This window comes from Ochotona princeps, chromosome 5 (genome assembly GCF_030435755.1).
Source record: "Ochotona princeps isolate mOchPri1 chromosome 5, mOchPri1.hap1, whole genome shotgun sequence".
NCBI classification, from domain to species: domain Eukaryota; kingdom Metazoa; phylum Chordata; class Mammalia; order Lagomorpha; family Ochotonidae; genus Ochotona; species Ochotona princeps.
In genome coordinates, this window is record NC_080836.1 from 52,311,048 (window position 1) to 52,337,203 (window position 26,156).

Consider the following 26,156-nt stretch of genomic DNA (forward strand, 5'->3'; position numbering starts at 1 on the left):
CCATTGCTGAAAAACTAATTAAATGTGTGACCATTTTCAAAAAGATACCCAGTGATGAAGATGAAGTTAGATTGCCTATGTTTTGATCTTTGTGGAATGGTTCATTGCACAGTTTTTCTCTACTTTCGTTGATAACAATTTTTTTAAAAATGGCACATTAGCGAAGAAGCTTGGTCAGCTCTGGGGAAGAGATCTTGAAGGACTGTGTCTTGAAGCAATATTCCGACATTAAGTCAAAAAGATCTCGCATCTGAAGGTCATCTCCTCCATCTGTCGGCTGTGTTTTCGAGATGTGTGCAGATTTACGCTGCAAACCCCTGCCTGACGTTAGCTCTCCCCCAGCTAACTTGGCTCACGTGGCTGTGACCTTGCCTTCCCTTGTGCCACCCAGGTTCGTGTGACTGTGTTTCCCTCCAAGACGGTCGCTCAGTACTCAGTGATACCCTGGTGGAGCATCCTCGTGGCTGTCCTGCTTGGGATTTTGATGCTTGCTCTGTTAGTGCTTGCTCTGTGGAAGGTAAGTCACACCTAGTATGCGAGTCTGATGACACCAGCTTTTTTCATGTGTTAAAAATGTGAATTCACACCCATCCATAGTATGTTTCTCCTTTTTTTCTCATTACTGTTCTCTCAAAATTTTGTCCTGAAATGCTTTTGACAGCAACTTTAAGAGACGTTTAGTGTAAGCTGTTACCTGACAGTTTGTATATGATTTAATTTTTTAAAATAATGTGATGTTTCTGAAATGAATACGTATAATTTGGCATGTTTATTGATAAATAAAGTTTAAATTGTACTACTTAAGTGTTTTCTACACCTAAGATCTAAGTAACTTAAACCATGTTGCTGGGCGGTAGAACAGCCTGAATCCATATTCCAGCCAGTTTAATGTTTGTAAAGAAGTGTTGTTGGTGGAAGCCGCAGGGGCGTGAGTCCTGCCGCTGGGCCACCAGAAGCACAGTGTACAGTGAGTGAGTGACTCCATCTCCAGGGGTCCTCAGAAAGTTTTTGAACAATGTGCATTCTCTCCTGACTCCATTCTTGCACCAACGTTTTGAGATACCTACAGATAAGGAGGATCTGGGCTCAATATGATTAATGTTCCTCCTTAGAACATAGTCCTTTGACTAAAAATAAAATGTCAAAGTCTTCTCCCTGCTACTTGCTGCCTGTAAATACTCTACATTTTGAAAAAGGCTTGTGAATACAGACTCTTGTTGCCAAAACAGCAGCGCATTGATTCTGGAATGTTCCCAATAAGGATAGAAGTCCCTGATCAGCAGCTCCAAATCCAAAAGCTCTGACTTGCTTAGCAGCAAAGCCCAACATGTTGTGAGGATGTCTGGTTTTTAATCTTTCTGCTTGAGCTTCGCTGCAGAAACATCAACATTTTTATTAACAGTGGGATCATGTGTACAGTGTATGATTTCCTAAAATGCCCCAAATTCTGGCCAACATATCAGACCCAGAACATTTTGGGTGCACCGAAGTATCCTGCAAGCTCTAACCATCCTTTGTACTTCTTTGGATCCAAGAGTAGAGTGGCCAAAAATTCAGGATAGCCTTTCAAATACTGAACATCTCTGTTTTGCTTTATTTTTCCAAGTCATTTCCCCTTTTTCTAGTATGAGACTCCTGTTGGCGTGTGGTATTGACCCCTGGCTGTTGGTTCTTCTTGAGGGACAACCGGCCCAAGGAGGAAAATCACACAAGAATGACTGATACCTAAAACTAGATTTGCAGTTGGACCGGTGGTGGTGATCTCTGTGAGATAGCAAGGCTGTTTTCAGGACAGGTCTCCCTGGCAGTCGTTAGTCTTCAGTGAGCTGAGAGTTGGGAAATCCAAGCTATGTATAATGTCAAGCACATCCTGTCACCTCCTAGAGGCTCCGCTTTGTCCTAGCTATTTGATGAATGGAGTTGACTAGATGAACTTACTCTGTTGGAGAGGGTTTTCTTTCTTCTTTTTTTTTTAATTCTGAAATATCCAGACTCTCATGCAAGGGGACTCTAGAATAATCAGAGACCTGCTGTAGCCCCACATGGGAATCAAGTCATAAAATTTTAGGGTTAGAAAGGACTCTAGTTTTTTTTTTGAAAATAACTACAAGAAGTTTACTGGTGAAAGTTTCCCTTTATTTATTTTAAATGCAGAAACACATTGAGAGAGATTTTCCTTCTGCTGAGCCACTTCCCAAATGCTTGGAACAGCCAGAGCTGGGTCATGACAAAGCCGGAAGCCGGCTACTCAGTCCGGGTCTCCAGCATGTGTGTCAGGGACCTAAGTTCTTCTACAATCAACTGCTGCCTCACTTAGGTGTGCTAAATTGGAAGCAGAGCTGGCTTTGAAACCAGGCACTCTGATGTGGGATGCAAACACCCCAAGTGCGAGTTTTAATCCTTGTACCAGTTGCACACCCCTCCAGTGATCTTTAAATGGGATTTGTACATCTGGGTTGGTGGCAAAACTTAACAAAGCAGTGGGAGATTCCCCACCTCATCCATTGTGTCTGCTTTTTGATACTGGGATTCTGCACAGGCTCTTGCTTGTAAGTAAAATAAAAGCATTCTCTGATCCAATTCAATTACTTTTGTTTTGTGAACAGAGATACTTGTGCCCAAGAATCCCAATTGGAGCCAAGAGCCAGGACTCTGGATTCCTGATCCATTTTTTTTCCTGACCCTGTCTATTAGTACATTACTAAAATGTTGACTGGAGTGTCCACTATGTGTTGGATGGAGAGTCATGAATATCAAGACCATCTAGATGGCAGTGTTTGGAGCGGTGCTACCCACTGTGGAAGCCACTGGTCGTGTATCTAGGGAGCACTTGAGTCATGGCTAGTGCCGTGGAGGCATTGCATTTTTTATTTAGTGTAAGTTTGAAAAGCTGCATCCAGTAGAGTGACTACCATATTGTCCACAGTGAGGCTAACTCTATCTTCATGAGCTGCCAGAACAGGAAGTAGAATTTTACAGGAGAGATTTTATTTGACCATGTTATATTTCAAAAAGCCGTTCGTGGCCTTATGAACCAGATAAAAGTAAACTGAAAAATTCTTCCATTATTGAATGAAGGGAATAATAGTAGAAAGTGGAATTATACTGTGATCCTCATTTACAGTGACCTAACCTGAGGACGATGGGCTCCTGCCATTAAGGGCTACAGGGCAGTCTGGTATTTGGGGGAAATAACAGCAATCATTCTTTCATGACTGTGCATTTGAATTTATATTTCAGTTCACCCTGCAGATCCAAAGGCCTCAGGTAGACAGCATTTGGTCCATGACACTTATATTAAAAAGTGGAAAAACGTTTGCCACTTAAGTTCATTTTATTTGTACCCGTGCTTTCACTTGGGAGAACCAATTTCTAACCTTTGTTTCAAATTGCAGCAGCCTCTTAGGCTTCTCCTGCAGGAAGAAACCTGCCTCCTTCCCCAAAGCTACAATCAAATGTGTATGCATGTTACCCTTTAAGATAATTTGTCCTTAGGATTTTTGAAGAATCAGTGATCTGACTGGTGTTTTCCCTGTAACTGTTTGACCAGAGTGACCCCTGATGTCAGAGTGTCCTGAGGGCTATCACTGTGTCACACAGGGCAGTGGCTGTTCACTTTTGATGAGTCCAAAGTGGTCTCTTTGTAAATGTGCTGTCCTTAGAGAACAGGTGCAACCTGCCGAGATGTTCTTCTGTTTAGTGCTTCTACATAGAACTGTACCGTTGACTAAATACCTTGCTTCCTTGTAGTGTGGCTTCTTCAAGAGAAGTAAGAAAGATCATTATGATGCCACCTACCACAAGGCTGAGATCCATGCTCAGCCATCTGATAAAGAGAGGCTTACTTCTGATGCCTAGTATTGATCTACTTCTGTATTTGGTAATTGATCAAATTTTTTTTTAATTGCTAGCTGTGGAACCTGCTGTGGTTGTGGTGGCTAACTCTCAAGCGACAGCTTGCTGTATGTGTCCCATTAACAGATGTTTCCAAATGTGCACCCTGACTGGGCTTGCTTGGGTTTGTTTATTTCACTTGAAAGCTCAGTTTTTTGTTTTGTTTTTTTTAAAAAATACACACAAAGAGCCCTCATTGCAGGTGAGTTTTTTTGTGTCCTTGGTGTTAAACAACACCCATAACAATAAAGAAAATTGCCATATTTGTATACACAAAAGGTTTTATACCTCCCTAATAGCCCAGTGTACCAAATGCTGTTTAAAAAAAAAAATTCACAGCATCTGGCTTGGGATTTGATTTCAAAGATGTATAAGAAATCCTCCTAAATTTCTTGTCCATTTTGAAATTCCCAACAATGGGTTCTTATATTTAATTAACCTGCTGCATGTTGGAAACATTTGTGTTTCTCCTGAGGAAGAGTTTCTTCAGTGTGTTCTTTTGTTATCCTGGCTATAAAGTGACAGGGCAAAGCTTGGAATGCTCTTTACTGTTGCTTGGAAATCGTTCTACGCCAGCTACGCATGCATTTTCTTTTTCTTGCATATCTCTTACAGGTCAAAGACCATTACAGGAAATTTTCCTGATCAACCTGATGGGCCAAAGGGCCAACTAGAAATGGTCTTTCACAGAGGGACCTTCCCTGTACAAACTTTGAGCACAAAACATGCTCTGAAAATTTTTTGTTGCAAATATGTTGTAATGGATTTTGACCATTTTTTCCATATTCCTTGAGATTTTAATCAACCTTGGGTCTCAGTTGATTTTAAGTTCATGTTTTGCTTTTCTCCTATTTGCCAATCCATGGAAATGGGAATCGTGAGTGATTCCTGTTTCCATTACGGCAGGTGCAAGAGGATCAAATGACTCTGGTAATTCCAATCCATAACATCCCTTGATGAATCCCAGCATTATCATTTCAGTCCTGCATTTCACTCTTAATTGATTTCTTTAATAGATCAGCACTTTGTTTTTTTCTTTTTTTGTACATAATAATTGAGATGCAGAAATGGCCTAGAACATAAGTTCTTGGTCCATTTTGTCTATTGATTTAGTGATAACTGCACTTAATTTTGTCTTCCCCTGTAACATTTGTGTGACATATCATTTAGAATATATCCTCTTTTTGCTATCACATCAGAAATACATGAATCAAGTGTTCTTCAGGATCCTTCTTGTCCTCTGAGCTTCATTTTTAAATTAAAGGCATCTTTTTTCTTTAAAAGAAAGGACATATATTTTATTCATTAAAAAGTCAATCTGATTCTCAATTTTTCATATTCTCAATAAAAATAAACTTGGAATCAGATTTTTTTAAATGGAATAAAATATATTCATTAACAATTTAAAATTATGTGGTTTTACCCAAAAAGGTTGTCAGAAGTTCAGTGTCAAGAGAATTACTTCAAGTGCTCTGCAGTAAATCACTAATTTTATTGCAGGTCAGTAACCATAATTTCTGAGGGAAAGAGCTTAGTTAGAAGCACAGCAGCAAATCCAGCCAGGGTAAATTCTCTCATAGCTAATGAGACATACAGTGCGTGTACCAGAACCTTGGAGGAGAGGCAGTGATGCTTAAATCAGAACCCTGGCATATTCAGATAGCAATTTGACAGATGTTTGGGACCTGATTTTCTTTTTTTTTATTCATTGATTACATTGTATTATGTGATACAGTTTCATAGGCACTGGGATTCTCCCCACGCCTCTGGGACCTGATTTTCATGACAGAAGTGAGAAATGGACACAGGACTCATCTTCATTTTACAAAACCTTTAAAAAATTGTCCTGAAAATGATTGAGTAATCTGAAAATGAGATCTCTTATCTATAATGATGTTTGTATGTTGTTTTTTTTTATTTTTTATTTTTTTACCAAGTCAAAGCCTGGGAATTGTTAGTAAAGACGTGGCTGTCAGTGTCCTAAAATGTAAAGATTAGGTGAGAAGGGCCTTGTCTTCCAGTCTGTTTTCCCTTGATCCTCATCGGCTGCCGTTACTTCTCGACCTGTCAGTTCTTGGTGTCTGTTTTTCCTTAGTCCCAGAGCAGTCCTGGCTATGGAGCAAGTTAAGACAGTTACAGCCAGTGAACTTGGTTGTCTTGACACTAATACCCTGTCTCTCTCTCTCTTCCCCCTTCTCTAGTGTGGATTCTTTAAACGCTCTAGGTACGATGATAGCGTCCCCCGATACCATGCTGTGAGGATCCGGAAAGAAGAGCGAGAAATCAAAGATGAAAAATACAATGATAACCTTGAAAAGAAACAGTGGATTACAAAGTGGAATGAGAATGAAAGCTACTCCTAGGGCGACTAAACAAAACAAAACAAAAACACTGGTTCTCACTACCCAAATGCTTTCCTTCCCTTCCAACTCAGAAATTCGAGTGGATTCCAAAGCCTACTGGATGCCCACAGATTGATTTCCAACCCCACTACTCGAAGTGCAAACCTACAGTTGAAACTGTGGATATTGTTACGTAGCCTGAGGCTCCTATTTTGCACAGCCAAATTTAAGACTGTTGAAATGGAGTTTTCTTTACCTGCCTTAATTTAACTTTCCAGGTTGCCTTGGTTTATGGCATTGCCAACGTAGATGTGCCAGGGAGGGGCCTGCCCAGATACACTCGGGTATGACATCATGTTGGCTTAACAGGAGGAAGGCACGTGCCAGCACTTGACCTGACAGAGGGGCCGGACTAACCTTGACAGGTGTTGCTGCATACTGCCTTGTCCTGGCCGGGTTAGCTGTCCTGCTGTCCCTCTTTGCTAAAACACATAGGCATCACAGACTTGAATGCTAGTTAGACTTATTTGTATGGTATTTATTTTTGGTTTTTTTTTTTGTTTTTTTTGGTTTCTTTTGCAAATCTTTTTGTTGCTGACTAACAGGCCAAAGACTCTCCAGTTTTACTCTTCAGGGAGATTGAAGCAATCAGAACCAGAACACAGGAGGTCATTGGTTGGACTGCAATTACTGACTGAGAAGAAAATAATAGCTCTTTATAAACGGACCAGGGAGTTGTTTTAATAACTGAAACTTGTCTGTCAGTAAGAACATCTGCTTCCTGGCAGCCCCGTCCCTGCCCAAACCCAAAATGTTTTAAAAATAAGACTAAGTGTTAAATTCTTATCAGACAATGAATATTGGTGGGGGGTTTTGGTTTTTTTTTTAGTTTAGAGCTCAGTGTGATATATCTGGATTCACACTGTGACTTTCAGGAATTCTTGTACTCAGAGCTGCACATGCTTGTTGTAAGTTTAAGACTTGAAAGCAACAGTGAGTGCCGATGGGGGGTCCAGAGTGATCCGTTGTAAGACTACTGAGACAACGAGACTGCTGCCCTAGTGGGACCCCTTGCCAAGTGGAACCTCGCCACTTCTAAGTTTCCAAAGGTCAAGGGACCCTTGTAATCAGTGAGTCGATGTTCTGTCTTTTTGTCTTGTCTTCTCCCTTATCCCTATCTGCCTCAAACCCTTTACTAAGAACTTTAAATTGTTTTCTGATTGTAAAAATGGTGGGTGGGGAGAGGGCAATGGGGAAGGCAGTTATTATTCTATACATTGAATAGATAAAAAAGCTGAGTTTTTAATTATTGTGCTTCAAGATGTTAAATTATATGGGGCAAACAGGTGCTAATTTGTTGGGATGTTATATTCAGTGTCTTGGTCTTTTAAGATATAGAAGGATAGTTGTATTGCCTGGGTGCAGCACACGGTTGTTTTGGAATTTTCTTTTTCCAGAGCTCTTACACCCTTTAGATACTAAAGACATTATTCTTGTAGTCTTGGAATTTCCATCCACAAAAAATAGCTTTACAAATGCTATTTTGTTTACAACATTTTCTCTCAAACAGGTCGTAGCAATGTTGAAAGTCTCTTGTCTCATGCTTGGGAAACTGGGAGCCAAATGCAGGCCAGTTTCCAGGTTACTGAGGAAGTGATGATTTTTTTTTTGACAGTGTTTACAGACCTTCATTATAAAAATATGAATGTCCTGGGAGGGAAATGGGGGGTGGGGGGTTGGCAGCAGATGCCTCAAAAAAGAAGCAAGATATTAGGTATGGTATTTAAATTGATAGTTGTTAAAAAAAATCATCTCAAGTCAAGTCACTGGTCTGTTTGCATTTGATACACTTTTATACTAACTAGCATTGTAAAATTATTTCATGATTAGAAGATACCTGTGGATATTTGTATAAAAGGTGTGAAATAAAGTTTTTTATGAAAGTGTTCATTGCTCAATAGCACAAGCACTGTAGAAGCAACATGAAGCCTGAAATTGTCATTGACAACCTGAACTGCCTGTTCTTTCCTCAAGCCAAACTAACATTTTCAGTATTTTTTTATATCTATTCTTAGTGACTTGTGTAAGCTCAGATCAACCCAGAGGTGTTGATGCTCCCAAAAAATGGATTAGAGACTGGGCTGTTCCTCCTCTTGTGATTCTGCTGTTTATTTGGTACTCGGGTCTTTAATCCTCTTTCTTTCAAAATGAAAGAAAATGATCTTGGGAGGCAGGTGGTTAGCCTGCCAGTTAAGGCCCTGTGCCCTGCAGTGGAGTATTTGGGTTCAGTCCCAGGCTCTAGCTGTGACTCCTGACTAGCTTCCTGCTGATGCTGACTTGGGAAGTAGTGGTAATTCCTCAAGTAATTAAGGCTCTGCCAACTTCAGCAGGGTCATCCCAGTTGCTGGGGGCAACTGGGGAGTCAACGAGCAGATGAGAGCTCAATTACTCTCTCAGTCTCTCTGCTTCTCAAATTAAAAGTTTGAAAATAAAAGGAAAATGGCCTTTAAAAAATAAACAAATTTATTTGCTTAGTTGAGTTACAGAGAGAGAGATCTTCCATCTACTAATTCAATCACAAATAGCTCCAACCCTAGCCAAAGCTAGGAGCCTGAAACTCCATTAAAATCTTGCTACATGGATGCAGTGATTCACCAAAGTAATCAGGCCATCTTTCACTGCTTTCCTAAGCACATTAGCAGGGAGCTGAATTGGAAGCAGGATAGATGGGATTTGAATGGTGTTCATATGGGATACTAGTATCGCAGATGGTAGCTTAACTTGCTGCATTACAATGCCAGCCCCAGGGAAATGGTCTTAAAGGTGATTTATTCAAGATATACACATACCTACAAACTAGGAGCTGCCTGTTTTATTGATTTATTTTGCCTTTCAAGCAGGGAGGGGTTTATTTAGCAATGATACCATGATGTGAAAAAAGAAGTTCTTATGACTAAGGTGCTTCCTTTTTAGAACACACTTGGTTATGAGGGCAGTGAGGTTGTGACATGTGTCATTAAATTACTCACCAGGAATGGTTTTGCAGTCCAACAGAGAGAACATGAGTGTTTTTTTTTTTTTTCACCAAAAAGATTTTGGTTAGACTAAAGCAATTTTATGAAACTGCTCTAACTAGATTATCAAACTTAAGAAAGTAAAGTACTTGGATAGTACCCAGATAATTCAGTACGTCCTGGCATGAATAAATCTCTAGTCCAAAAGATTTTACCTGTTACATGTATTAGGATATATTTTGCCACTTCATTTGGTATTACATATTCAGTCTTGCTTGGCCTTCTTGGTTCATTGACAATCAAACACATGTTACAACCTGAAGGTATTTGTGATTGGCGTTTTTTAATGTTTTAGACAGTGACTATGAACATTGTCAGCTTCACCCAGGTGTCTGGATACAGCTGGATTAAATTACATGCAGTCCCCATAACCATGTATAGAGTCGATCATTGGCTGTGGTTTGGCTTGGGCTATGGCATAAATGACAGGCTGGATGGAGCTGATGGCAATGCTGTAAGCGACTCATGACTCCACTTTCCTGTCAGACATCCAGGAATGCCTGAGAGTGACAGTCGTCATCAAGTTACCCTTGGATCCTTTTGGAGTTACAGAGGACATCATTGCAAACGCCAACTCTGTATTACTGGTTATAGTTTACTTGCCAGCAACCTCACCCTGGGTCATGCATTGCACGGCTTATGGCATGCCATGGTGTGTGAGAACGTTCTAGAATAGGGGAAGTATCCCAAATCAAGAGATAGGAATGAAATGAGGCCTTCTAAATGCAAACATCTTAAAAAGAAAATGAAATTGAGAGACTGTTTTAAAGGAGGAGAAGAATGAATTGCAGACATGTGTAAGTACATCTTCAAGGCTAAGAACGAATCTGGAAGAATTGTTTGATTAGCTGGGGAGAACAAAGTGGTGAGAGGCAGTTCCTCACCAGGAAGGTGAGGCTGATGGAGATGAAGGAAACGACCTGCGTAAGGGTTTCACAGTAGCGTGCTGGCATTCGTGCTTCCCATAGTTCCTGGTTGTGACCAGTGACAAGCATGTGCTTGCTTGTTCCTCACACTCCTGGTTTGCAGACTGAAGGGCTTGCTGTGCAGCTGTTAGAACAAGGAAGAGCTGTGCTGAGGTCTGCGCTGCAGAGGTGCCAAAGACATCACCTGGCAGGACAGTCAGAGAAGGATGCCTGGCTGGATGCTCCAGTGAAGGAGAAATGAAGAGCATAACGCAAAGCAGAGCAGGAAAGCTGGTCCTGCCTGGAGCAGGTGTGAGCCAGGTACCTCAAAGGGCACAGCTAACCTGGTAATGGCTGATGATTATACTCAAAACAAGGGAGGCAAGGGCAATCTTTGTAGCTATCAGGAGACTTATTAAGTGCCGCAATCTTCCCTTCGCCCTGGCCCTGGAGCTTTCTGTAAGTTATGCTGCTTCTTCCAGGGTCAAGGAAACTGACTTGTTAGGAGAGTTCAGTCCTTCTAGAACATCCTCTCAAAAAGTCTCAGAGACAACAAGATCGAAGTGTACTGCTCTTGTTATCGCCAAGCCTTCTAGTTCAGTATTCAATAACCAGTGGATGGATTGAAGTGAGCCTTCTGTGAAGATCCTGTTGGCAGATGGATGTGGCTTCATCATTTGCTAAATGGATACCAAAAAAAAGTGTAGGGGGTGCTGAATCAGATTGTGGGGATGCACCTGCACGTGAGAGCCTGCCTCTGACCTTTTACAGGAAGCTCACACTCTAAACAGACATTGACAAGCCTAAGTGAGTTCACTCCTAGAGGGCCATGTCACATGAACGCCTGGTCCTTGTTAGGTACGAAACAGCCCCGTTTGCAGAAAGTTTGGAGTAGTTATTCTCATTCCACTCTACATGTTTGAATCAGTTAAGGAACATTTGCAGGTTTTACTCCTGATGCTGCGCTCAGAAATCTCCAAGGATGGGATCCAGGTTTTGGTGCTGTTGAACACCTCCTGGGCTGGGACCAGCGTTTGGGCTTGTGTTGAAGATGCCCCTTCCCCACAGCAGATTGTCTGTCTCTGTCACTGGCTTCTGCTTGGAACTCCAGCTTCCTGCTACCACCAGCCCCTGGGAGGCAGCAAGTTGGCTCAAGCTGTTGAGTTCCTGCCATTAGCATGGAGAAGACCTGGACTGTGTTCTTGGCTTCAGACACACAGGCTGGGACCAGGCCACTATTGCAGGTATTTGGGGGAGTGAATCAACAAATGTAAGCTTGTTCTGTCTGCCTCTATCTCTCTCTGCCACTGAAGTAAATTTTTAAAAGGGGGAGAGGGGAGGGGAGACTTAATCCACTAACTCTGAAAATGCAGCCAGGGTTAAGAACTACAACTTTAGGGACCTGAGGATTTATTAAAGGGCAAGGAGTGGAAATACCTTGCTTTTGAACACGTGAGGAGGAGCTAGAGGGGAAAGAGGTCAGGAGACTGTCAGGAATCAGAAGCTAACCATCTGCGTTTACAGGAAGCTGACAGCAGCAGCCAGAGGCAGAACTGGAATCTGCGCACTTCCCGTGGGATGAGTGTTTTAAAGGCTGGGCCAAATGCCCCCCCCCGCCCCGTAAGTTTAAGTAGTTGACACTTTAGCATCCTCGTCTATCAAATGGTGTGTAAACTAGGATTGATAACTTAGGCTTCCAGGGAATGCAGACCATCTTGTGGAGAGGCAGAGGAAGCAGTCGAGGCACCTGGAGGTTGCAGTTTCTAGAATCTTAAGTCTGCATCATGTGGGCCTGGTTCCTGCTGATCTGAGGGTGAACAGAGCCTCTGCCTGGACCAAGCTCATACCTCTTTAGGGATACAAGGCTGACCTAGATTGATGGACAGTTGATCATAGGTTCACTGTAATTCATCAGCATGCTCAATGACACACCTGCCAGCCACTTTGCAGGAAACATGAGACCATGCAAGGAGCAAAACAATAGCTTTCAGGAAATCTCCACCTACAGCTCAGAAAAAAAAAAACCAAAACTGAGTATCCCTACCCCCAACTAGAATGGGTCTTCCCATTTAACAAATAACCTATTGAACGTAGTTCAGGAATGGGGCCGTGCCTCTCCAAGTAGGCAAGTGTTCACTATTTGCTATTCGCCAGCTTGCTCCTGAATTCACTCTCAACAAAAGGTCAAGGACCTAGGAACTAGAGAGCTGTCACTGATTGTAGTACCTACCTCAGCTTCCAACTTCCAAACCCCTAACCTCCTCCAACATACAGGTAAGCGAGACAAGGGCACAGTCAGTTTCTGTTTTACTGGATGTGTGCTGCTTTCACTGTCTTGACAACAGAGGTGACATTTTAAAAATTATTTATTATTTTTATTGGGAAGATTTACAGAGAAGGAGAGACAAATCTTCCATCCATTGATTCACTCCCTAAATGGCCACAATAGCCAGAGCTGAGCCAATCCAAAGCCAGGAGCTTCTTCCTGGTCACCCATGCAAGTGCAAGGTCCTAAGGCTTTGGGTCAGCCTTGACTGCTTTCCCAGGCCACAAGCAGGGAGCTAGAAGGAAAGTGGGACAGTTGGGATATGAACTGGCACCCATATGGGATCCTGGCACATGCAAGGTGAGGACTGTAACCACTAGCCTACTGCGTCGGGTCCCAGAAGGGGCACTTCTTTAAGGCTGCTTTGATGGTTTCCCACTGAGAATATGCACATTCCAAAAGCTCACCCTCTAAAGCGAGGCTGGGTCGGTCTGGTATAATCATAGTGATATCTAACTTAGTAGCCGAACAAGAAGGTGGAAATAAACTTTAGGCTGGCTGTAAGAGGTAGGCTACAGTTTGGAGGTCTCCTTCTCAAGAAGTAGGTATTCAAGTTTCCTCTGGCTGTGACCACCACAAACCTAACTACTGAGTTTGCGCCTCCTTCTAGCCTTTGGCAAGGACTCAGTCTCACTCTTCGTTAGCTGTGGCTTCCCCGGAAGTCCTGTGGAACTTGTTTGCTCTGTTATCTTCAGGACCTGTCAGCCCAGAGCATGTCTAAACAAAGACTTGTTCAGAGTATGAACCACAGAAAGAAGCAACTAAGACTAAAGAAATGAATGGAAGAAAATGAGACTGGAAGATTAGACATTTGAACTTCTCTACTCACAAGAGAATCTGAAAACGGATTGGATTTTGATGATGACAAAGTACAGAGGAGAAGTATGTAGTATAAAGTATAGGAGAAAAATAATTCCATATGGGCCCAGTGCGGTAGCCTAATGGCTACAGTCCTCACCTTGCACGTGCTGGGATCCCGTATGGGCACTGGTTCTAATCCCGGCAGCACCTGCTTCCCATCCACTTCCCTGCTTGTGGCCTGGGAAAGCAGCAAAGGACAGCCCAAAGCCTTGGAACCCTGCACCCACGCGGGAGACCTCAAAGAAGCTCCTGGCTCCCAGCTTCGGTTAGGCTCAGCTCCAGCCATTGTGGCCACTTGGGGAGAGAACCAGCAAACAGAGGATCTTCCACTCTGTCTCTCCTTTTCTCCGTGTCTCTGACTTCCCAATAAAAATAATTTTTTAAAAAAAGATTTATTTGACCGCAGTGCCCAACCAGCACACACGAGAACCAGGGAGAGAGAGGGCAGGGCAGGCAAGGGGAATGTGGCTGAGGGGGGTCCCCCTGCTGGAAAGCTACTCCCACTGGAGAGCATGAGCTGGGATGGGGGCAGACCAGACTAGGCAGGGCTGTAACACCTGTGGGCCTCATGTGGATTAGATCGAGGGGTGGGGGGTTTAACTGTTTCTACTGGTGCAAACAGAGATGAGAGTGGGTGAGGGTTGGTTGGGCTTTGCTTCAGCATCAGCTGGCAGAAGCTGGCACTGGGGGCTAATTCTGTCAAGTTAAACTGCAGAACTACCAGGAGAGTGCATAATCCGGGAGTGGGAGTAACCTACAAGGGAAATAGTGGGCTCCTCCCTTTTGGGTCACCATTCCCACTGGAGGGCACGAAAACCAGGACAGGGGCAGGGGTGGCTAGACAGAAGGGCACCCAACAGCATGTGTGTGGGCTGGATGGTCAGGCTGGTTGGGTTGAACTAGGCTTCAATGTCCACTGACATGTATGAGAGCTGAACGGGATGTGGGACAGGATGGACTAGTCTGCTGCACATACTGGCAAGCATGGGAACCAAGGTAGGGGGCAGGCCTGTGGGGGTTATTGTGGGTTGCTCCGACTAGGCTGCAGCTCCCACTGGTTTATGTGAAGGCCGAGTGTGTGCTGGGCAGAACCAGGCTGGACTGCAACACCCATTGGTTCCAGTGGAAGACAGCGCTGGAAACAGAACACACTCCACAATTGCAACCACCAGCTGATTGGGGCGATGGACTGCACTGGGCCCTGTACTTGCAAGTACACACAAGAATCTGGTCTGGGTTCACCTCAGACAAAGTCTCTTTGGGGATCTCCCCAATCGAAATGCCGGATTCAGAACCCTAACCATGAAAAGACAGAGAACAGAACAAGTCAGTCAACTACCTCAGCCATATGTTGGCAGTGAAAAACTGGGCAAACAGAGACTCTAAGATGGGCTGTGTCAATCAGTGGATTCTTCAGTGACCTCATTGTGCTTGGAATGGCGAGATTGGCAACAATTCATAACTGTTGAACCATCAAAACCACGTGAGCAAGACCCTCGGAGCATGTCCCACATCCGGGACCTGGGGTGGGTGGGAGACTTGGTGGGGCTTCTCCCTTTACCTCCCCCTTTAGCTCAGATATAGGGAAAAAAATGTAGAAATAATAGTCCTACCCACTTTCCTGTAGCCCTCGAACCTTTGTGCCCTGATTAACTATGTAAAGAATGTCAAAAATAAAAATATATGAAAAAAGATTTATTTTTATTTATTATTATTTTTATTTATTTTCCCTGGTTGTGATGGAGGTTTGGAAACCTTTTGTCTTTGTAATCTTCTCAGAGACTTGTTCTTGGCACCACAGGCTTTTGATATTTGAGAAGGGCATATTTGGTCTCCTGAACATGTATAATTCAGATGTCAGCAAAGGACTTCTAGTCTCTCAGAGATGCAGGCTCAAATTGCTGTTAAAATAATTAATCTAGGGGTGGGCACCTGGCACAGTGTTTAAAGATGCTGATGAGCCCTTGCAGTGCCCTCACTCTGCAGTGTGAACTCCTCTCCTGGCTTCCTGCAGGCTGTTCCAGGAACCTTCCCAGGGTCTACCCTAAAACATATCCTAGGTAGGATGGTCTCTACATCACAGTTTCCCTTAAAGCAGGAAGGCAGGTAGATGTGTGCAGGCAGAAACTGGCTTTGGTAGAACACTATGCTTTTAAAACAAACATCCCCCAGGCATCTGATTCTCATCCATTAACTTTGAGCTATGTTACAACTGTGTCAGTTATAAGTAACGGGGATAACCAACTAATTCTACCATGCACAAACTTCCAAGATTGCTAAGGAAAAAGTGCAAACTCTCATTTTTGAAGATTTATTTTTCTTTTGCTATGCAAATCCAGTTACTCCAGCTCTAAGGAGTACCTAGCAAGGAGCAGGACTATGCCCCCAAAAGTGGTTCTGGCAGCTGGTCCTGGCTCCCACTACTCAGGGGAAATTCCCCATTTGGAAATATAAACTCCTAGACACCATCTCTCTCTCTTTTTTTTTTTTTTTTTTTTGGCAACCCCTATGGACCCTACCCAACACAGCCAGGAGCTTTTGTTTTCTTTTGCTTAATAATTTTCTTCTTTGCTCATGTGCCTAAATGTCTGTGGGTGTGAGACAAACAACCCTTTCAAGAGAAAGAGCTACAACGCATCTGAAAGTTTGGGCAGAAAGAAAAATGTGCAACATGACTACCATGAAGAAATGAAATGTAATTCCATTTCTTATGAGCTTTTTGAAGCCTGTGTGTTTGTGTCTGTGCCTTGGCTGAGGGTTAACTAATTGAAACAGAAATCCAGAATGTTCCCAAGTCCCAAACTGGGTCCATTATCTACGTAAGGCCCAGCCTGGGTGGATGAGGGGCAGCCCAGGAGCAGGCTGAGAAAGGTGGCTGATAAACCACAGCTGCAGAATGCAGCCCCCTCCTCAGCAGAGCAGTGAAACGGTGACCAAGGTCAAAAGGCACCCACAGCACTTGATAGACCATCTAAGGAGCATTTCTTTGTCCCCCAAAACTCCACCTCTACAGCCCCCTAATCATATTCCCCATTCTCTGGCCCGCTGTCTACCAGACCAGTGAACCTCACCCAGGAGCACTCCCAACAAAGCTTGTTTTAAGCTGAACTTTATTCTGTGTGGATTTCTGGTTCTGAACATGAACTGGAGCCTTACAATCTACCAATCCGCAGATGCACTAAATACTATTGTGGGGTGCAAGTCTAGGAAATGTTAAGGGGTCTTTATTAACCAAGTATGGTGATGGCCAGGCCTGCTTAGAAATTAGCAAATGACAAGTCAATGTGGCAATCCATTCTTCAATTGAAACCCTGAGAGGAACAAATGTTCACTACTGTGGAATGTGTTAAACTCAAGGCCTATGTTCCAGCTTCCCCAGTGATACAAATTATCTAAGAGTTGTGCAGTGAACACCCTGGATATACTCACAAAGCTATAAACATTCACCTTTTCCTGGCTTCTCTGTTCACATCCCATTACTGTTAGATCTCATGGCTCCTGGAACTCTTGAAAGCACACAAATAGAAACACCAAGCATCTTAGCATGCGCATCTTTCCTGACCTGCCCAAGCTGTGAACAGAGGTGAAGAAAACAGACAGAGGCCATGTTCAAGGGCTTCCTGTCATAGTCTGTCCACGGGAAGCCAAGTCTGTGGGAAGCTGTAAGAGCACCCGAAGCACATGACCAGGAAAGCAAGCCGCTCCCTATCATGGGCCTTTATAGGGGATTGAGAGGAGAGTGGTTACAACAACACAGTACTGCCTCCTCTCAGGTGAGGCTAGGTAAGCATCCTTCGACTCACAGGTGACCAGAAAGCATCACCTGGATTGGGGAGGCATGGCTTCCAAGCTCATGACCCTGAACTAGCTGCCTAAGATCACAACACTACTTGTAGGCTATGTGTGGAAGGCGGAGATGGAACACAAATGGATTGTCATTGATCTCATCCCCAAATGGTACCACCCAAACAAATCTGAAATGAGAAACACAAGAATTTTGGAACAAAGTCAACCTGTATATATAAATTGATTTAATTGATAAAGCACACGGTAAAAACATTTTTTGTTGCTGCATCTGAAGCACTTCAGCACTGTGGTGGACATGGGGAAGCAGGGGCGCAGAGACCAGTAGTGTTTGCAGTATTAACTGCAGCCTTTGTCGCTCTGAGTATGGGTGAAACCTGCAGCAGCATGGTGGAGTCCCATGTTTACTCTGCAGAACCTGCATAGGGTGCAGTAGGCCACTTGCGACCCTAAGTGAGGGCAATGGGAGGTGGAGGGACGCTGTAAGCTCGCTGCTGCCGACCAGCCCAGAATGGCCTTAGAGAATGCCTCCCACTAGGGTTCCGCCTTTGCCCCTGGCCCCACAGTTGCTGAGATCGCACGCGGACTCCTATCCGCGTCCCATCGCGGTGTCCAGCGTTCGAGTGGCAGGTTCTTCCCCTGTAAAATATGGGACTTTCGAGAACGCGCTCGCTGAAGAACCCTCCAGCCTTTGGCATGAGGCCGTGACGGGAGAGGAAGAAGGATGCGGTGGTTTAACAAAAGGTCTCGGCCATGGGGCGCACCTCCCCGCGGGCCGCACGAGACAGCCACCGGAGAACCAACCGCCGCCAGCCGCGGGCCTCTCCGGACCTCGCCTCAGCCGAGCCCCGCCGCCTCACTCGGCGAGCCTCGCGGGAAGGGGGCGAGGCCTCGACCGAGGCGCAGGCGCGCCGGCTCCGGCTCGGTCTCCGCCCAGCGACGCGGGGGGCGGCGGCGGCCGCGGCGGTGACAGCCGCTCCCCGCCCCCGGCGGCCCGCCACGTCCCTCACGTAGCGCCCGGCCGAGACGCGGAGCGGCGGCCTGGCGCCGGGGCTCCGGCTCCTCCGGCGGGGCTAGGCATGAAGCTGGCGCGGCTGCTGCGCGGAGCCGCCGTGGCCGGCCCGGGGCTGCGCGCCGCCGGCCCCCGCGACCGTCGCAGCTTCGCCTCAGACTCCGGTTCGGGTCCGGCGGCGGAGCGCGGCGTTCCGGGCCAAGTGGACTTCTACGCGCGCTTCTCGCCGTCGCCGCTCTCCATGAAGCAGTTCCTGGACTTCGGTGAGTGCGGCCCGAGCCCTCGGGCCTTTGTTGCTCGCTCCGGGCTGGGCGCTGTGGCTGCCGGGGGGGAGCTTCGGAGCACCGGCTCGTCTGTAACGTCTTCCCTCTCCTCGGCTCCCTCGGTGCTTCCTCTCTCCTTCGCGGGTGGCCGCGCTCATGACCCCCGCTAAACGGGGCGTGGGACTTTGTACTGTCTGGTTAAAAACAAATTTGCTGTGGACCGCGGGCGGCACGACGCTCCGCCTTTCGCGCCGCACGTGTGCCAGGGTACGCTGGCTTTGGGGCGGATTCCGCAGGGTGATGAGAAACTTGCGGTTTTGCATAGGATGGATGCAAAGAATTGGCGTGATGACAGGCAAAGCGGGTTCGAACCGGCCCACTGTTTGTTGGAAGGTTTTTCTTGTCACCGACAGGCATGTCATGACATGGCATGTAGCAGGTGCTGAGGAGTTGACCACATCCACCAGGCTTTCTCCAGGAGACGGTGTTACAGATGGCAGAAGGAACTGCGAGTCAGGCGTTTAACCATAAAATTTGAGTAGCAAAAGTTATCTACATTGTGAGTGCTACCAGGTGACCAGCATCGCCTGTGGACCCAAGTAAATACCGACGTCTCTGGCAACTGTATCTGAAAACTGGTTTGCAGTAGCAAATTCGCTTTTGGCTCCAAGCCCTCCATTTTTGTTTTTCTAGAGTGATGAAAGGGGGTGAATTTGACCTTGCTCACAACATTCTTTCACAAGGACATGTTTTCCTTTAAAGCCATAATTCCCGTACTGACATTCTGAGTTTTGCAAAGATTGTCCCTGCTAAAACCATAAGATTGTCACTGAACTTAAAATGTTACTGAAATAATTTAATGTTCCGTTTTAAACTTTTTTTTTTAAGTTAAAAAACTTTTGGGGGCCCAGCGCAGTGGCCTAGTGGCTAAAGTCCTCACCTGGAACGCAACAGGATCCCGTATGGGCACCAGTTCTAATCCTGGCAGCTCCACTTCCCATCAGGCTCCCTGCTTGTGGCCTGGGAAAGCAGTCAGGTATGGGCCGAGGTCTTTGGACCCTGCACCTGCATGGGAGACCTGAAAGAAGTTAATGGCTCCCAGCTTCAGATCGGCCCAGCACCAGCCGTTGCAGCTCACTTGGGGAGTGAATCATCAGATGGAAGATCTTCCTCTCTGTATATCTGACTTTGCAATAAAAATAAGTGAATCTTAAAAAAAAAAACCTTTGATGGACAGACAGACAGACACATACACAGTCATGCACAGACAGGCTCCCATCTGCTGGTTCTTTCCTCCAGATGCCGGGACTGGGTCAGGCTGGGCCAGGGAGCGGGGAACTCAACCCAAGTCTTCCGCATGAACAACGGGAACCCACCTTAGCTGGACTGTCACCACCTCTCCTCCCCCCACCCCATCCTGGCCAGTGGGGGAGCTCAGCCCCTCTGATCTGGGTTACTGTTGTCTCAACTGCCTGGTTAAACATCATCCTAGTTAGTGCAACTTTAAACTATATAGAGCTGTTTGCTAAAGGAGGATTCTGTTCAGTTTTTTGCTTCCCTGTTAGGACGCTAAGGTAGAAAGTGGCAGGTGACTGAGAAATCAGAGAGCTGTGTGGGGCCTTGCAGATGTTGGTGATTTTCCACCACCTGGAAGCCCTCCTGGGCTCACTTGTTGCTGGTAATGATTGGTGGTCATGATCTCTCATGGATTCCATCTTCCCTTGTACTTGGAATGTTTCCCAGGTTTCCTGGCTAGGTGCTCACACTGGATAGAGTTAGGGGTCAGCTTTTCTAAATGTTAGCCGCCCCAGGGTGTAGAGGGCAAACTTCTGAGCCAGGCTCAGATGTGCCCCACCAGCCTCAGCTCTAGCATGCTCTTAGCTCATCCCAGTGAGGATGGTCGCAGTGTTGGAAGTGGGGGAGTCATTCTGAGAACCTCCAACACTGGGTCTGCTCCTCTCCTGCCTCAGGCAGCAGCATCTCCACCTGCTGGTCCTGCCCCAGCCCCAGCCCCAGGGGTCATACTGCCTTCTCAGATAATTCCTATGTTTCTTGCTGCTGCCAGACCTCCACCTTAAAGCATTTACTTACTGCTCTTCCCATGGCCTTTGGTTCCAGGATCGGTGAATGCTTGCGAAAAGACCTCATTTATGTTTCTGCGGCAGGAGTTGCCCGTCAGATTGGCAAACATCATGAAAGAAATAAGTCTGCTTCCCGATAACCTTCTCAGGACACCGTCTGTTCAGTTGGTACAAAGCTGGTAAGGTTCCCATGCTGTGGTCATAATTTCTTTGGAGCTGTTTTACTCAATGTTGAACTAAATGCTTTCTTACTCTTCAGTGACATTTAAAACGGTGCTTGTCTTCCCTTTTGTCAAATCTGGATTTGTCTTCTGAATCCTGAAGTCATCACTTTTTGATCATCAGAAAACCAACTAGAACTGTGCGGAAGCAAAGATGAGAGCTCCGTGATCTGTGTTACTGGATCTGCAGGGGTAAAGAGAAGTGCCTACCACGTGCAAATGGCTGGGCATGTACAATCTCTTTAACCACCCTGCATGGGGAAAATGCTTCAATTCCATTTTGCATATGAGGTGTGCTAAACCTTGCTGTGGTCAAAATGATGAAATATATGAAGGCAAATATCTTTTTTTGTAAACTGAGTTTACTTCATTGAAGAAGATCTTTCTGTAGAGCACAACAGTTAAAGTGTCTCTTTTCCCATTTTAAGACAGAAGTTTCTGAAACCATAAACTAATTTCCCTCCCAAAAGCAACACTAGGGAGTCTTAACAGTATAAACTCACCTGGGGACCAATATGCAGCCTTCACTGTTTACAGCATTCATTTAAAAGTGTAATTCTTGGAAGCACTCTGCATTTCAAACAAAAAAACAAACAAAAAAAGAGAGACAGCCAGGATTTACATTATATAGGGAAAAAATATGGCTGCAAGACATTTCCCAATTACAGTTTTGTGGAGATCTAGTTTTCCTTTCAGCATTAAAGTTCATGTGAAAAGGTGATCTAATGTCAGTTTTAAACATGGGCAAAAGCTGTGTGGCTATTCTGTGTATGGTAAGATGCTATCTAGGCCAAGTTGTAAAGGCAGTTTAAGTGAAAGAAATTGATTTGACAGTGTAAATAAAAATTTTCAAGGAAACTCCTCCCTGTTTTTTTTTTTTTAATTCTTCACTAAAATGGTAGGTCTTGGCTTTTGAATGATCTGTGCCTCACATATTACAGGTACTAACATGTCTGTTGGAAGGCAAGCATAGTATTTCTTGCCAAGGACGTGGAAATTAAGGGTTAAAGTGCCATGTCTGACACTTGAGTTGAAATGCAGGGAGGAACATGACTGGTCAGGAATAGCTTTCCAGACCAAGCAGTGGATTTACAGACTGTCAGCATGTTCATTGCCCCTGGACGCCTGCTAAATGGGCACAGTTTTAGATAAAGAGCTTTCAGACAAGCCGAGCGGATGTCACCCTATTGGAAGAGGTACTCAGATGGTCCTGAAGTAACTTAAGCTCTGACCCTGCATTGCCTTGGGACTTGTTTACATGACTTGAAAATCACATGACCCTCCTCCTTTTGGTTATTCTTAAACAGGCACTTTGCTACTTTGAATCATTAGGTAGGATAAAAACTTCATCACTTTTGTGTTTTTATTCATTGCTGTTTGAAAGATCTATGTGGTAGATTGTAGACTTTCAACAAATATTTGTTGCCTGGCCATAGTCATCTCAAGATTTTTAAAGCACAGACATTTAAATTATACTCTTAGAGTAAGGTAGGCTGGCCTCCTCATTTTATGGACAACAAGTCATCTATAGATTGGTGACATGACAAGTCTCGTGATTCATCAGTATTTATACTATAATATACAGTGGGATTTAAAAAAATTAAAACGTGTTTAGGGCTATAGAACTTAAGGAATAGAAAATCTTGAAATTCTTGTATTAAATTTAACTTAAACTTCAAAGGCAAAATTTGCGTATTCTACTTTATGACCAGTGCTTTGCTCAAGTGTGAATGAGTATAAAGCTGTAACTTCAAACATGATTATATAATGTAACAGTATTGCAAATTTAAAGGTGGTTAAAGTAACTTTTGAGCTAAATTTCACAGCCTTGCATTTTCAGAATGTGAGTGAGAACATGGGCTCTTGATTTGCATTTTAGGTACATCCAGAGCCTTCAGGAGCTTTTGGAGTTTAAGGACAAAAGTGCTGAGGATGCGAAAGCCATTTATGAGTAAGTGTGCTCTATTGACCCTATCCTGAACACAATTTTAAACATCACATTAAAGAATGTAACTATGGGCCCGGTGGCGTGACCTAGCGGCTAAAGTCCTCGCCTTGAAAGCCCCGGGATCCCATATGGGCGCCGGTTCTTATCCCGGTGGCTCCACTTCCCATCCAGCTCCCTGCTTGTGGCCTGGGAAAGCAGTCGAGGATGGCCCAAAGCATTGGGAAACTGCACCCGCGTGGGAGATCCAGAAGAGGTTCCAGGTTCCCGGCATCGGATCGGCGCGCATCGGCCCGTTGCGGCTCACTTGGGGAGTGAATCATCGGACGGAAGATCTTCCTCTCTGTCTCTCCTCCTCTCTGTATATCTGGCTGTAATAAAAATGAGTAAATCTTTAAAAAAAAAAAAAAAAGAATGTAACTATATGAGCCTTAAACCTACTGTTGGGTCACCTTGGGGAACATGATAAGCTTTTAGGTTACCGCTATTTAGAATATACAGTGGTACAGGTTGAGCTTCCCTAATCCAAAATCTGAAATGCTCCCCCCCAAAACAAAGAATTCACTGCCCGTATGGTAGTTACAAACATTCAGGAAGTTCCAGACTTTAGAGCAGTATGGGTTTTTGGTTTGGGAATGTTCAGCTGGTAAAGTCTGTGCAGATATTTCAAAATTCAGAAGCATTTGAAGCACAACTTGTGGTTGCGAGAGCATTTTGGATGAGAGATATTGTGTATACTCGTATCACAAAGCAGATAGTTTGTAAATTGGATTGGGCAGTGCCTCTTGTTCATCTTTGTGCTATTTACTGTGATGATGAATGGAAATCTAGGTGTGGTTTCTGTGTTCCTTGGAGAGTATGTGCATTTAACTTATACTTATTTGAAGGATTTGGTAATAGAGCAAGTGAATGCAGGTAAGCTCAGTTGGTTTACTCCCCAAATACCTGCAACAGCCCGAGCTTGGCTGGGCCAAAGCTAGGAGCCTGGACCTCCTTCCAGGTCTCGTGCATGAGTGGCAGGGACCCAAGTACTGGAGGCATCATCTGCTGCACCTCAGGATGCTTTAGCAGGAAGTTGGATTGAAAGCAGAGCAGCTAGATGTCTAACCAACTTTTTGCTAACTGATGTGAGCAGTTTAATTTTTCACAACAGTTTAATTTTTCACAACATCTGCTTTGTTAAACATTTTGAAATGCCAAAGAACTATCAAAATATGACTTCATGTCATGAGTTTAAGATCTGTGGTTTGTAACGTAATATTAGTAACATGAATAGTTTAGTAATCAACTTTCCCAAACTGATAAGCCAAAGTATTCATCTCAGTTGCTTATTCCAGTAAATGTTGTTGAACCTGTGAAGACTACCTCTTGTCCTTAGTCTGTTAGTACATTTTTTTTAAACTGTCTTTAACAGAAATGGCAACACTTACTGGGACCGGCACTGTTGTATGGTGGGTAATGCCACTGCCTACTGGCCAGCATCCCATGTGGTGCTGGTTCAGGTTGCTGTTGCTCTGTATCTGATCCAGTGTCCTGATAATATCCTGGGAAAACAGCAAAGGATAGTCGAAGTGTTTGGACCCCTGCACCCATGTGAGCGACCCAGAGGAGACTCCTGGCTTCAGACCAGCACAGCTCCAATTGCTGCAGCTATTTGGGGACTGAACCAGTTGATAGAAGGTCTGTATCCTTCTCTCTTCCCCTCAGTGAAAATACTCTTCCTTTCAAATGAATAAATCTTTGTAAAAAATTCATTTTCATTATATTTGAAAGAGGGTGAGAGAGGGAGCTAGCATCAGAAACTGTGTGCCATCTGTTGGTTCTTTTGCCAAATGCCCTAAACATCTGAGACTGGCCCAGAGAAAAGCTGGGAGTCAAAAGCTGATTGTGTCTGTGTCTCCATGTAGGCGGCAGGGACCCAGGCTATGCGCCATCACCTGCTGCCTGCCACAGTGTGCAGAATTCTAGATTTCTGGCTTTGACTTGATTCAGCTCTTGCAGCTGTAACCATTTAGGGAGTGAAGAAGTGGGTAAAAGATCTTGTTTCCCTGTCCCTCTGCCTTTCAAATAAAGTAAACAAAAGAGCTACTAAATTGTGATACAGCAAGTCAAACCTCTACATATGCCAATCTCTCTTTTTTTTTTGAGATTTATTTTTATTACAAAGTCAGATACACAGAGAGGAGAGACAGAGAGGAATATCTTCCGTCCGATGATTCACTTCCCAAGTGAGATGCAGCGGCTGGTTCTGTGCCGATCCAGAGCCAGGAACCAGGAGCCAGGAACCTGCTCCAGATCTCCCACACGGGTGCAGGGTCCCAAAGCATTGGGCCATCCTCGACTGCTTTCCCAGGCTATAAGCAGGGAGCTGGATGGGAAGTGGTGCTGCCGGGATTAGAACCGGTGCCCATATGGGATCCCCGGTGTTTAAGGTGAGGACTTTAGCCGCTAGGCCACTGCGCCGGGCCCATCTGCCAATATCTCATTGGAGTGCTGCGTAAAGTCCCAGGTGCTCTGCTTCCAGTCTCTGCTAGTGTGCCTGGGAAAGCAGCCAAAGATGGCCCAAGTACTTGTGGCCTGCCACTCTTATTTCTTAAGAAACTCAGATGAAGTGCTTGGCTCCCAGTTTCAACCTGGCCCACATGGAAGATCTCTGTCAGTCTGCCTTTCAAACAAATAAATAGGTCTTTCTGAAAAAGTAAACATTAAAACTTGAAAACAACGATGAACCAAATCTAGAAAATGGCAGTCAAGCAGAATGACATGTTTAAAACATTTGTTTGTTTATTTATTTATTTACATGAAGGGCAGAGTTGGAGAGGATTTCCGTCCACTGATTGACTGCCCAATTGACCACAACAGCTAGTGTTGGCCCAGGCCCAAACCAGGAGCCTGGTACTCTATCCAGGTCTCCCATGTGGATCATAGGAGCTCAGACACTCTGCCGTCTTCTACTTTCACAGACATGTTAGCAGGTAGCTAGGTCCAAAATGAAGTAGCCAGGGACTCAAGCTAGTTTTAATCTACTACCCCACACACCAGTCCCTGCTTTTGTTCAAAAGAGATAAACAGAGTTGTTGTTGTTTTTGATGAGTCATTTTGTTTGTATTTTGGTTTTTTGTTTTTTTTTACATTTTATTATTATTATCATTTTATGATACAGTTCCATATTCCCTTATTCCCTCCCCAATTCCCTCTCCCCCACCTAGTTCCTCTATATCATTACTAACATATAGTTCTTCATACACAGTCATATGTCCATCATTGCGGGCATGGACAATGGCAGAGAGTCCAGCATCCTATTGTCAAGATATAGTGAACAGTTTCATTGTAAGTCCATCTTTGTCTGGAAGCAGAAATGCATACTACACTGCATCCTCACATCTGGATGTTATTCTCCATTTCACAGCTACTGTACATCCCCTTAA

The 26,156-nt window shown here is 44.6% G+C and overlaps 2 protein-coding genes across 4 annotated transcripts in view; both read left to right on the forward strand.

Annotated features, from left to right (window-relative positions):
- The window catches only part of ITGA6 (integrin subunit alpha 6), an 82,236-nt gene extending 74,052 nt beyond the window's left edge, over positions 1-8,184 (forward strand). For 2 of the 3 annotated variants that reach the window (XM_004577058.2, XM_004577059.3), the window contains 2 exons: positions 392-517; positions 6,096-8,184. In XM_004577058.2, coding sequence (XP_004577115.1) covers positions 392-517; positions 6,096-6,257 — 288 coding nt within the window. In that variant the 3' untranslated portion in view covers positions 6,258-8,184. Of the gene's footprint in view, positions 1-391; positions 518-3,750; positions 3,881-6,095 lie in introns of all 3 variants that reach the window. The other variant, XM_004577060.2, reaches the window with a different exon arrangement.
- Positions 8,185-18,157: 9,973 nt separating this feature from the next.
- Positions 18,158-26,156, forward strand: part of PDK1 (pyruvate dehydrogenase kinase 1) — a 34,491-nt gene continuing 26,492 nt past the window's right edge. The window contains exons 1-3 of the mRNA XM_004577057.3: positions 18,158-18,481; positions 20,600-20,741; positions 22,663-22,734. Coding sequence (XP_004577114.2) covers positions 18,286-18,481; positions 20,600-20,741; positions 22,663-22,734 — 410 coding nt within the window. The 5' untranslated portion in view covers positions 18,158-18,285. The remainder of the gene's footprint in view (positions 18,482-20,599; positions 20,742-22,662; positions 22,735-26,156) is intronic.